At 50.7% G+C, this 9,791-nt stretch overlaps 1 protein-coding gene across 1 annotated transcript; it reads left to right on the forward strand.

Moving 5' to 3' along the window:
* The first annotated feature begins 842 nt into the window (after positions 1–842).
* On the forward strand, positions 843–8,311 carry LOC103782624 (ADP-ribosylation factor-like protein 5A). Its single transcript, XM_008950398.1, has 5 exons — positions 843–898; positions 3,593–3,740; positions 5,348–5,431; positions 7,585–7,736; positions 8,233–8,311. The coding sequence occupies exons 2-5, from the start codon at positions 3,597–3,599 to the stop codon at positions 8,279–8,281; spliced, it is 429 nt and encodes a 142-aa protein (XP_008948646.1). The 5' UTR covers positions 843–898; positions 3,593–3,596; the 3' UTR covers positions 8,282–8,311.
* Positions 8,312–9,791: the final 1,480 nt, after the last annotated feature.

Below are 9,791 nucleotides of genomic sequence, written 5' to 3' on the forward strand. Positions count from 1 at the left end.
GGAGGGGGAGGAAAGCCCCTTCCCCCAGAGCTTTTCCGTGCAGGGGCAGTCCTGTGGAAGCCCAGGTTGTTTGGGCAAGGAGGAGTTTCCTCATCCTGGAAATCACCAATTGCTGGGCAACACCAGCTGTAGAACTCCCCTGCAGTTTTGTGAGGTGTGGGAGAGAAGGTGCTGAACAGCAACGAGGCTTGATCCTGGCACCCAGCTCCAAAATACCTCCACGGAGCTGCCAGAGGAGTTTAGTGTGGCACTCCTTGGGTCAGCTAGGGTGGCATTGGGTGGATGCCTTCTGCAGAATGCTGCTAGGCAGGTGTGTGTCCCCGGGTTCTGAACCTGCTGGCAGGAGGAGAGAGCCCTGAAGGGGAGGAGAGGATCCCCCTGGGCTTTAACAGCCCCTTGCAAGGAGGGGAAGGCATGGGGATGAAAGCGTGGCCTTGGAGTGTTTATCCCGTGTGCTGGAGAGCTGCTGGGGCTGGGGGGCAGAGAGCACGGCCTGTCAGAAACGTGGAGAGGCTTGGGAAGAGGAGTCCAGCGGCAGGTTGCCCAAATCTGCCTGTTTTCCTCTCAGAAACAGTCCCCGTCGGTGTGCAGGTGGGGGAGAAGCGGCCGGCGCCCCCCTGCTGGGGACAGCCCCCGGGTTCCTGCCCCCTCCACGGGCACACGGACGCCTCGCCCCGGCCCCTGCAGCCTGGCCGCTTTTTTTTAGCGTTTCTTTAAGTGTTTGCTTAGGAAATCGGTCTCAAACGCAGCCCTCAGCTCCTCAGGGGTTTCCCACCGTGCCCGTTCTCCTGTTAGCAACGTTAACTCTGCGACTGACCGGCGGCGTTTCTGTTTCAGAGCACAAAGTGATCATTGTTGGCCTGGACAATGCAGGGAAAACGACCATTCTTTATCAGTTGTAAGTACCCGCCGCGGGCGACGTTCCACCTCTTCCAAGGTGTGTGTTCCTCGGGCTTGTTGCTGCTTCCCCTGGTGGTTTTCCCTCGGAGAGCGTTCTGCTGGAGGTGGCAGCATGTGTGGAGCCTGGAAGGCTCCGTGGTGCTGCCTGCTGGTTTTGGTCAGAGCTTTTATGGATCAGAGGACGTTGGTGTTGCCCCTGAGCCAGCACTGCCCTCGGTGTTGCCACGTGGGCTGTTTGCCACCTCCAGAAGATGGGGTTGTATTGAGGTTTAGCCACAGGAGAGTAAACTGACCCGTGCTGCAGCATGTCAGCAAGAAGCAGGCTGCTCTGTGAGGAGCAAAGCCTGAGCCCTCCCTTGCCAGGGCTTGTGGCCTGTGTCCCAAAATGTCCCTTCACCTCGTGGGTGGGGTGGGATGGGGGAGGAAGGCTGGATTCTGGCTGAACCCAGGGGTTTTGTCAAGCCACTGGTGTTGACTTGGGTTTGTCTTGTGTTAACCTTGCTGCTGGTTGACATGAAACTTGTGGGATAAGTTTTGATAAGAGGGTGCAAATTTGTCCACGGACTCAGAGGCTTCTAGGTGGGACGTGTGGCTCAAGGTCTGCCTGTAACAGCAACAGGTTTGTGATCTCCCATGGGAAGCAGCCTGGGAAGGGAGGTGTTCTGAAATAATTCCTGTGAAGTGATGTGGCCACGCTGCTGCAGGCCTAGCTCACAACACTCCTCTTGGAATATTTTGGGGTTTGTCACCTTGTGCTCTGCTTTGGCCCTTCCCCAACGTGCAGCTCCTGCAGCTTGGGCCCGAGGGTGCCCTGCAGAGAGCAGGAGAAGCTGAGGGTGGCTGCTGCTGTTTAAATTGGGAGGGAGAGATTTCAAAGAGCTTGACCAGAGCAAAGGCTGTTTTTGGAGGGCAGGAGCTGCTGCAGCTGAGGGCTGTCCCTGGGGCATTTTAGTGCTGCTTCCTCCACAGATGTCTTGTGATTCTTGTTTCTGCTGTCTCCCTGTTTTCCTTTCCCTTTTGTGCAGTGCTTCTCTGCGTGGCTCCTTTTCCTTTGTGCCTGTTCTAGCTCTACAGGACTTCCCCTTCTCTTTTCTCATATTCCCCTCCCCCTGTCTGCTCCCTGGTCCTCTGTGAGCACTGTCCACTCTTCCACCTCCTCAGCTCCTCCTTAACCCCAACCTCCATCCCCACACAGCCCCTTTCTTAGGTTTCTCTGTGGCAGATTCTGGGCACAGCTGAGTTTAACTCTTCCCATGAGACAGGGGCAGAGCTACCTCCCAGAGCAGCTCCTGTTGGTTGGGGTGCTGGGGTGGAAGGTCACCACAGATGTTGGAGTGGTGATTCCTCTAGAAGGTCGTGGCAGCTCCACAGACACTTCCTTTCTTCCTGTTCTGCTCATCTCTTCAACCCCCCCCGTGGGCAGCAGGAGGATTTTGTGCCTAGAAATGCCATTAAGCTTCCTGTTCACCTTGTTTTGGTGGGGAGGAGGGAAAAATCCACCTCCCGTGGGGCAGACTGTGAGATGTTGACAGCGTGGATGTGCAAGGCTGCAGCTCTGCTCCAGCAGAGGGGATTCATCATACATCCCTTCCAAGCATTAGAGGAACTCTGCTAAAATGTGGATTTTCATTATGAAATCACCCACAGGCATCTCAGATCATTGTTATCCTTAATTTGATTTTATGGTGCGTTCTTCCAGTCCTCTTTGCCTTATTTAGTTGCCTTCAAACGTGTGTGGTGAGAAGGTTTCTTGGGTGGCTGGGATTCCTTTGCAGAACACTGGGCCATCTCTTCATCTCCTCCCTTCCCTGTAGCCAGGAAATATCCCTGCACTGTTACAAGTCTCAAATGGCTGTCAGTGTAACTAAAAGCTGTGCTGAAGCTTCAAAAAGTGTTCATCTGAAATGAAAAAAAAAAGAGGTTGAGATGAGAAGAAGAAATAATTAAGTTCTTTGCAAATGGTTCCTTGAAGCTACTGTTAATTTTCTCTGCACATCCCATACAGCAGAGCTGAAATAATTTGAACTTTAGGAGTATCCAGAGCACTGATGTGAAGGAGTCCTCAGGACAGAGCTGCACTCGGCGTCTCTAAAACAACCCACGTTCAATATTTAATGTCTGCATTTAAAGTGGCATCACTGGACTGTGCTGAGGGGAGAAGAGAAAGAAGTTGGGACATAAAGGAACCAATCTGTGAAGAAATGGTGCTCCAATCATGCCCTGGCAGGAGAAGGAGATGTAGTTTGTCTGGCAGAGCTGGGTGACGAGTTGTTTCTCTGCAACCTTGGAAATCTTGTGGCTTAACCACACTCTTGAGGCAGAACAACTTCTCTCTCCTGTGCACGATGGGCCTGGGAAGCAGTGCAGCTGGCTGCTTGAAACAGCCTCTGAGGGAAATGCTCCCTCTGCTTTGGGACTTGGTTTCTTGTAGTTTGGGTCACGGGTGCTCTCTCAGCTTCATCATTTGATTATTCTACACTCCCCCCAGCCCTTTTTTGGTGCTGTTTTGATTCATGGTTATTTTTCTCCACTCTCTACCATCAAACCTCTCTTGGCCTCATAAGGACCATTAGCTAAAATTCCCTCAGAGAGCTATTTTTTTCTCCATGGAATAACCACCCAGCATGGAGGGGGGTGAGTGTGGGGAGCAGAGGGAGCTGTTCTCTCACCACGCTCTCTCTGCCCACCGCAGCTCCATGAACGAGGTGGTGCACACCTCCCCCACCATAGGCAGCAACGTGGAGGAGATCGTGGTGAACAACACCCGTTTCCTGATGTGGGACATCGGGGGGCAGGAGTCCCTGCGCTCCTCCTGGAACACCTACTACACAAACACCGAGGTGAGCACCAGGGGGCCGGGCCTCTGCCAGGCACAGCTCCGCCCCCACACACTCCCAGCCAGTGCTGGGCACGCCTGCCCTGCTGTCTGAAGTCTCCTCCTCGGGGAGGTGTGGCACAAGTCACTTGTCATGGGATCAGTTGGCCTGGAAGAGACTTTTAAGATTGAGTCTGATTGTTCCTCCATCCCTGCCAGGTCCCCACTGCCCCGTGTCCCTCACCCCACATCGCCACGGCGTGGAAACCCCTCCAGGGGTGGGGACTCCACCACTGCCCTGGGCAGCCTGGCACAGGCCTGGGCAACCCTCCAGGGCAAGAAATTGTTCCTCAGCTCCAACCTCAACCTCCCCTGGGGCAGCTTGAGGCTGTTTCCTCTTGTCCTGTCCCTTGTCCCTTGGGAGCAGAGCCCGACCCCCCCCTGGCTCCAGGCTCCTGTCAGGAGCTGTGCAGAGCCAGAAGGTCTCCCCTGAGCCTCCTTTGCTCCAGGCTCAGCACCCCCAGCTCCCTCAGCTGCTCCTCCCCACACTTGGCCTCTAGACCCTTCCCCAGCAGCTCCGTTGCCCTTCTCTGCCCACGCTCCAGCCCCTCAAGGTCCTGCTGGGAGTGAGTGGCCCAAAACTGACCCCAGGATTTGAGGTGCAGCCTCCCCAGTGCTGAGTCCAGAGGCACAAGCCCTGCCCTGCTCCTGCTGGCCACACTGGTGCTGATCCAGGCCAGGATGCTGGTGGCCTTCTTGGCCACCTGGGCACACTCTGGCTCCTCTCCAGCCAGCTGCTGACCAACCCCCCAGGGCCTTTTCCAGCGGGCAGCCTGTGTTTGTGTTCCTGACAAGAGATGTGTGGTGCAGAGCTGCAGTTAGAGGCATCTGCAGCCCGAGGGCTGGACCAGTTTGTGTTGGTATTGCAGGTCCCCTTCTGTGGAGCATGGCTGCCCTAGCTCCACACCAGGTACTCTGAAACCTGGAATAACACTGAAAGCCCAAAAGTTTTCCTCCAAGACTGCAAGCTCTGTCTTGCAGGGTCCCATGATCCATTTACTGAAGCAACCCCAAGAATTTTAAGAACTTTTTAGGGCTGAAGTTGCAGCACGGAACGTGGTTAAAATGATGATTGAAGTGAAGGTTTTCTGGCTGTTATCAAATGCTGTATTTTAAAAAAAAAAGATATTTTTTAGTAACAATTACCTTTGTTCTCCTGTGCTGCCCTATAAGATGCTATGATGTGTATATGCTCTCAAAGAATGGAGCTTTTGGGGGTTTTTTAAATCCCTTGCAAACACCTGTTTATAGGTCAGCATTTGAAGTAGAGGGAGAAACAGAGTTTTACCTTTTTGAGGCTGCAACAAATTATTTGGGGGATCTGTGTGCTGCCTCAAAAGCTTATCTGTGTTAGGCTAAGCAAAGAAAGAATAACAGATCTGGGTTTACAGCACAACACTTGCTTCCAGTATGAATTTTTCACTTGAAAATGGAAAGTCAAAAGATGTGTCCAGGCCACCTCTGTGTACAAACCACAGCATGGTGTGATGGGAACAGGAATCTGCTCTGCTGATGGGGCTGTGGCCAGGAGGGTGGAGTTTGGCCTGACTAACCACTTCTCACTTCTTAAAGTTTGTGATAGTTGTGGTGGACAGCACGGACAGAGAGAGGATTTCTGTGACTAAAGAAGAGCTCTATAAGATGTTAGCACATGAGGTGAGTACAGCCTGTTTCCTTGGGGTTCATGTTTATCATGGGTAAGAGGTGGATGGTAGATGGAGAACATCTTTGTGGATGTTCTCCCTTTGGCCTGGGAGCTGGAGGCAGCCCAGCATGGAATGAGGCCTCATACAGTGTCAGAGCTGCCCTGCTCCTGGAGCTCCCAATGAAGCTGTAATTAACACCAAATTACTGCAGAGAACTCCCACAAAAATAGCTTTCCAGCTTCTCAGGGTGTCAGTGAGGCAGAAGTTAGGACTTATAAATTACTGCAGTGTTTTTATACTGCAATCTACATTAGAAGGACCTCAGCCAGCTATTCAAAACCCCATTGTTTCCTCCAACAACTTAATTACTGGTTTTTGATACAGCCTTAATAATGACTCTTGTCACAACCAGCTTTCAGCCTGAAGAAAGGGGCTGCCTGTGGCTGTAGTAGCTGTCACCCCTTGTGCACGTGGGACTACAGGAGGAGAGTGTAAATTACTTGACTTGTAAAGACCCTCTTGAAAACTGAGGCCTAAAACTGAGCTGTGGGCCTGACTCAGAAGCACTGGGCTGACCTGTAAGCCAGGGAGAACCTGGGGCAGGACCAGCACGTCCCAAAGATGTGAATCTGTCAGGACCAGAGCCCTGATTTTTACCCAAAATGTGTTTATAGCAGCTTGGCTTCTGCTGGGACTCATAGTTTTAATACCAACTGGATCAGGTTGTGTGAGATGACACCGAGGACGCTGAGCTTCCAAATTAACTGTCAGGATACAAAGAAGTGCATAAAATTGATGGCATTATATCCCAAAATGCTACCTCTGTATTTCAACCACTGTGGTAGGGGACTGCAGGAAGGGCAACGACTGCCTTTGAGTTTCCTTCAAGTGTTTGTGGTGCTCTAAAGCATTGGAGAGAAAACAAGGGCTTTGCCTGGTGTCTTGAATATCTAATTTCTGGTATTTAAGTTAAATTTCTGTTTAATGAAATCTAACAAAGCTCTGACTTTCTTTGCTGTGTTCAGTGTGGTGTGAGGGGGCTGTTGCCACTGGGTCTGCTGCTGTCCCAGTGAGAATTTCAGAGCTGCACTCTTCAATCTGTTGTGGCCCCTCCACAACATCCACATCTTCTGCCCCATAACCTGGAGAGGCAGGTGCAGAAGTTGTCCATGGGTGGAACTGGGAATGAGGGAAGCCTGGAACTCCAGGCAGTGTTGTGTGCCCTGACTCTCTGCTGGGAGACTTTCTGTGCCCCAAAATCCCCCCCTGAACTGTCAGTGTGCCTGTTGTTTTACAGCAGGGTCTTTTCAGGGTGTTCAGCTGACTCTCCAAGTGCTGTGGTGCTTGGAGGGAACAATAAAACCTCTAAACTGAAATAAACCCCCAATATTTATTTAGCACAGCTTTTCCTCAAGTCCTTAAATCTTTCCTTCCTGCCAACCAGTTCAGCTCAATTTTTGCTGAGGCAAAACTTGAGTCGCCCAGGTCAGTTCTGACAGTTTTCTGGAGCACTAAATCATCTGGGAATTAATTTTGCTGCTTGTTAAAAATTAGCATGCCTGATAAGCATTCAGGTGGGTGAGTTGTCTTGGCCTCCTACCTTTTAGTTCTACAGGGACAGGTTTCCAGTAATCTGTGTGATTCCAAGGGACAGATTTTCAATAACACATCTAATTGCAAGCAACTTGAGTTGAAATAAGCTCACCCCTGGAGTCACTGCTGTCTCAATTGCTAGCACTGATGTTTGAAATGTTCCATGGGCCTTATAAAGAAGTTTATGGTCACCCTTGTTCCTGCAGATGCCCAGGTTTTAGTTCTAAAGCAGCCTGCTGCTCTTCTCCTGCCTCCTCCTCTGGCTGAAGCACAGCAGCCTGCTGCTCTCCTCCTGCCTCCTCCTCTGGCTGAAGCGCTCCTGCAGGGTGCTCTGGGAAGGCTCCGGGGTCCTCACAGAGCACCACAAAACACCACAGGTGGCTCTGGAGATAGTCCCAGGCAAAAACTGGACGTTTGCAGTGCTGGATGAGAGGATTTTCTGGGTTACATGTCCACCAGGTTCAGGTTTTCTTTTGCCAGGGCTTGAGGTTCTCTTACTTCAGCGTCGCCTCTTCTGCCTCCGAGGGCTGGTTTGTGATCTCTGTCTTTTTTACTTCTCTCTTCCCCCAGGACTTAAAAAAAGCAGGTTTGCTGATCTTTGCTAACAAGCAGGATGTTAAGGAGTGTATGACAGTAGCTGAAATCTCACAGTTTCTGAAGCTGACTTCCATCAAGGATCACCAGTGGCACATTCAGGCGTGCTGCGCTCTGACTGGAGAGGGGTAAGAGTCTGTCTGGCCTGTGGGAGGGGAACTGGGAGTTAGTTTGGTGGTTTTATTGTAGTATTTGGTTTTAACCTTCCTCCCCTGCCAATAATAATCTTGTGCTTAAAGATTTTTGGCCTTGAACACACTGACTTAGGACTAGTGTGATCTGAAAACCAACTTTCACATCAAATCCTCAGTCCTGGTGATAAAACTTTATGTGATTTGGGCCTTTGGAGGGCAGGGGTAGGAACAACCCAAGTCTCTTCTGGGTTGTTAAGAGTAATAATTAGTTAGAGGGAACTTCAGTGTATGTGTTGAAGTGCTGAGGTGTGAAGCCTGTCACCTGTAGATTGCATAGTGAGCTCAGCACTCAGGGTGAATGATCCTGGAGACAATTCCTTCAGCCAGAACCAGCAGTTCTTGGCAAGAATTTAAACTGGTGCCATGGAATTACCTTTGAAGCGTGCGTTCCCAAGAAGTGTTCCTTACAGCCCCTCTTTTCTGTTCACAGACTGTGCCAAGGACTGGAGTGGATGATGTCAAGACTTAAGATCAGATGATTTTTAATGACCTCTTTGCACAGACATTGCCTACGAAGAGCTGCACCCGTGATTTCCTCCACAGTGGCAGAATTAATGGGTTAGAAGTATTTATACTGAACTGATCTCAACTTTATTTTCTACATAGATGCACACACACACACACACACACGTGTATATTGGTTTAGGCCATTCAGCAGCAAGAAATGAGATTGGTGGCTCCAGTTTGGTTTCCTTTCCTCTGAGGGGGTGTGATAGACCTTCTGTTGGAGACGCAGCCGCTGGGGACGGGCCCGTGTCGAGCGTGGTGAAGCTGAAGCAAGAGGAAGGAGCTTTTCATTTTGAGTTTTATGATTCCATGGCAGTCCTCTCTAGCTGAAGAGGTTGGCTTCATTATTCCAGTAAATTTAGTGAGCAAATCAATGGCATAGACACCAACTTCCCAGTATTTTTAAGGTTACCGACGTTACAAATGCAAAACTATTTTCCTGTATGTGTACTGTACATATTTGTGGATATTTATACCTCAATTTTAGGTTCATTGCAATCTGTTCAGACCAGTGTGTGAAGCTGAATCAGTATGTTGACAGTAGTACTAACATTGGACACCACCAACGTGTCCCAGTTCTTCCTTGGTCACCCGTGTGGCTGTAAAGTCCATCAGGCAGTTGGCTCACCACACCTTGATACAGCAAACTCTCTCTTTAAGACCACTGCCTGTTTCTCACCCAGTTTTTCAGTGAGGGAGGAGGTTGGGGCGTGCAGGCTGAGCTGCAAATCACACTGTTGGCCAGCAGGAAACGTTTGCCAAAGAGCTTAAAGCAAAATGGATTTCTCTTTGGCTTTTTTCTTGCAGCCCTCCATGGATGAGGTGATTCCAACAAGTGCATGTCGTGCTGCCCCGTGATACTGCTTTGCTTTCTTTGCAGTGCTGTTCATTGATGAGTCAAGTCTAGTCATAAAGGGAAAAAAACATCCTCTTTTTGTTTTCTTAACCAAAGAAGAGGCACGAAAATAGGTTTAAAAGTCCCACTGGAATCTTAGAAAAGAAGTTGAACTCCGTGTGAGGTGTTTTCAGAGGAGGGCACACTTTGTAGCCTAAAATGTATGTACGTGTATCTATATGCAATGGATGGAGCTGGGATGAGGAACAAACCCCATTACACTACCTGAAAAGCTGCCAGAGCCCCCTTGATTTTGTTCCCACAGCACTTCCAGGGCAGCACTCCTCAAAAATTCATCTCCCTTGGCGCCAGGTGAGTTCCCAAGGAGTGTCAGAACACTACGTGGGGATCTGCTCCCCCTGTGGCACCTGGCTGGGTGGGTGCCCGTGTGGAGGGTGCCCGGAGTGGCCCTTTTTGGGGGTGCAGGCTCTGCAGCAGGGGGGCAGTCGGGCAGCCTGGGACGTGCTCGGTGCCGTGGCAGCGAACGGAGCCTCGCTCACAGGCCCTTGTGTTGGGAGATGCGTGTCAGGGAGCAAAGCAAAGTGGAACAAAACTTTGAAATATCCTTTCCTGTTTTAGCTCGCCAA

Source organism: Merops nubicus, unplaced genomic scaffold (genome assembly GCF_000691845.1).
Source record: "Merops nubicus isolate BGI_N331 unplaced genomic scaffold, ASM69184v1 scaffold19732, whole genome shotgun sequence".
Classification (NCBI taxonomy): domain Eukaryota; kingdom Metazoa; phylum Chordata; class Aves; order Coraciiformes; family Meropidae; genus Merops; species Merops nubicus.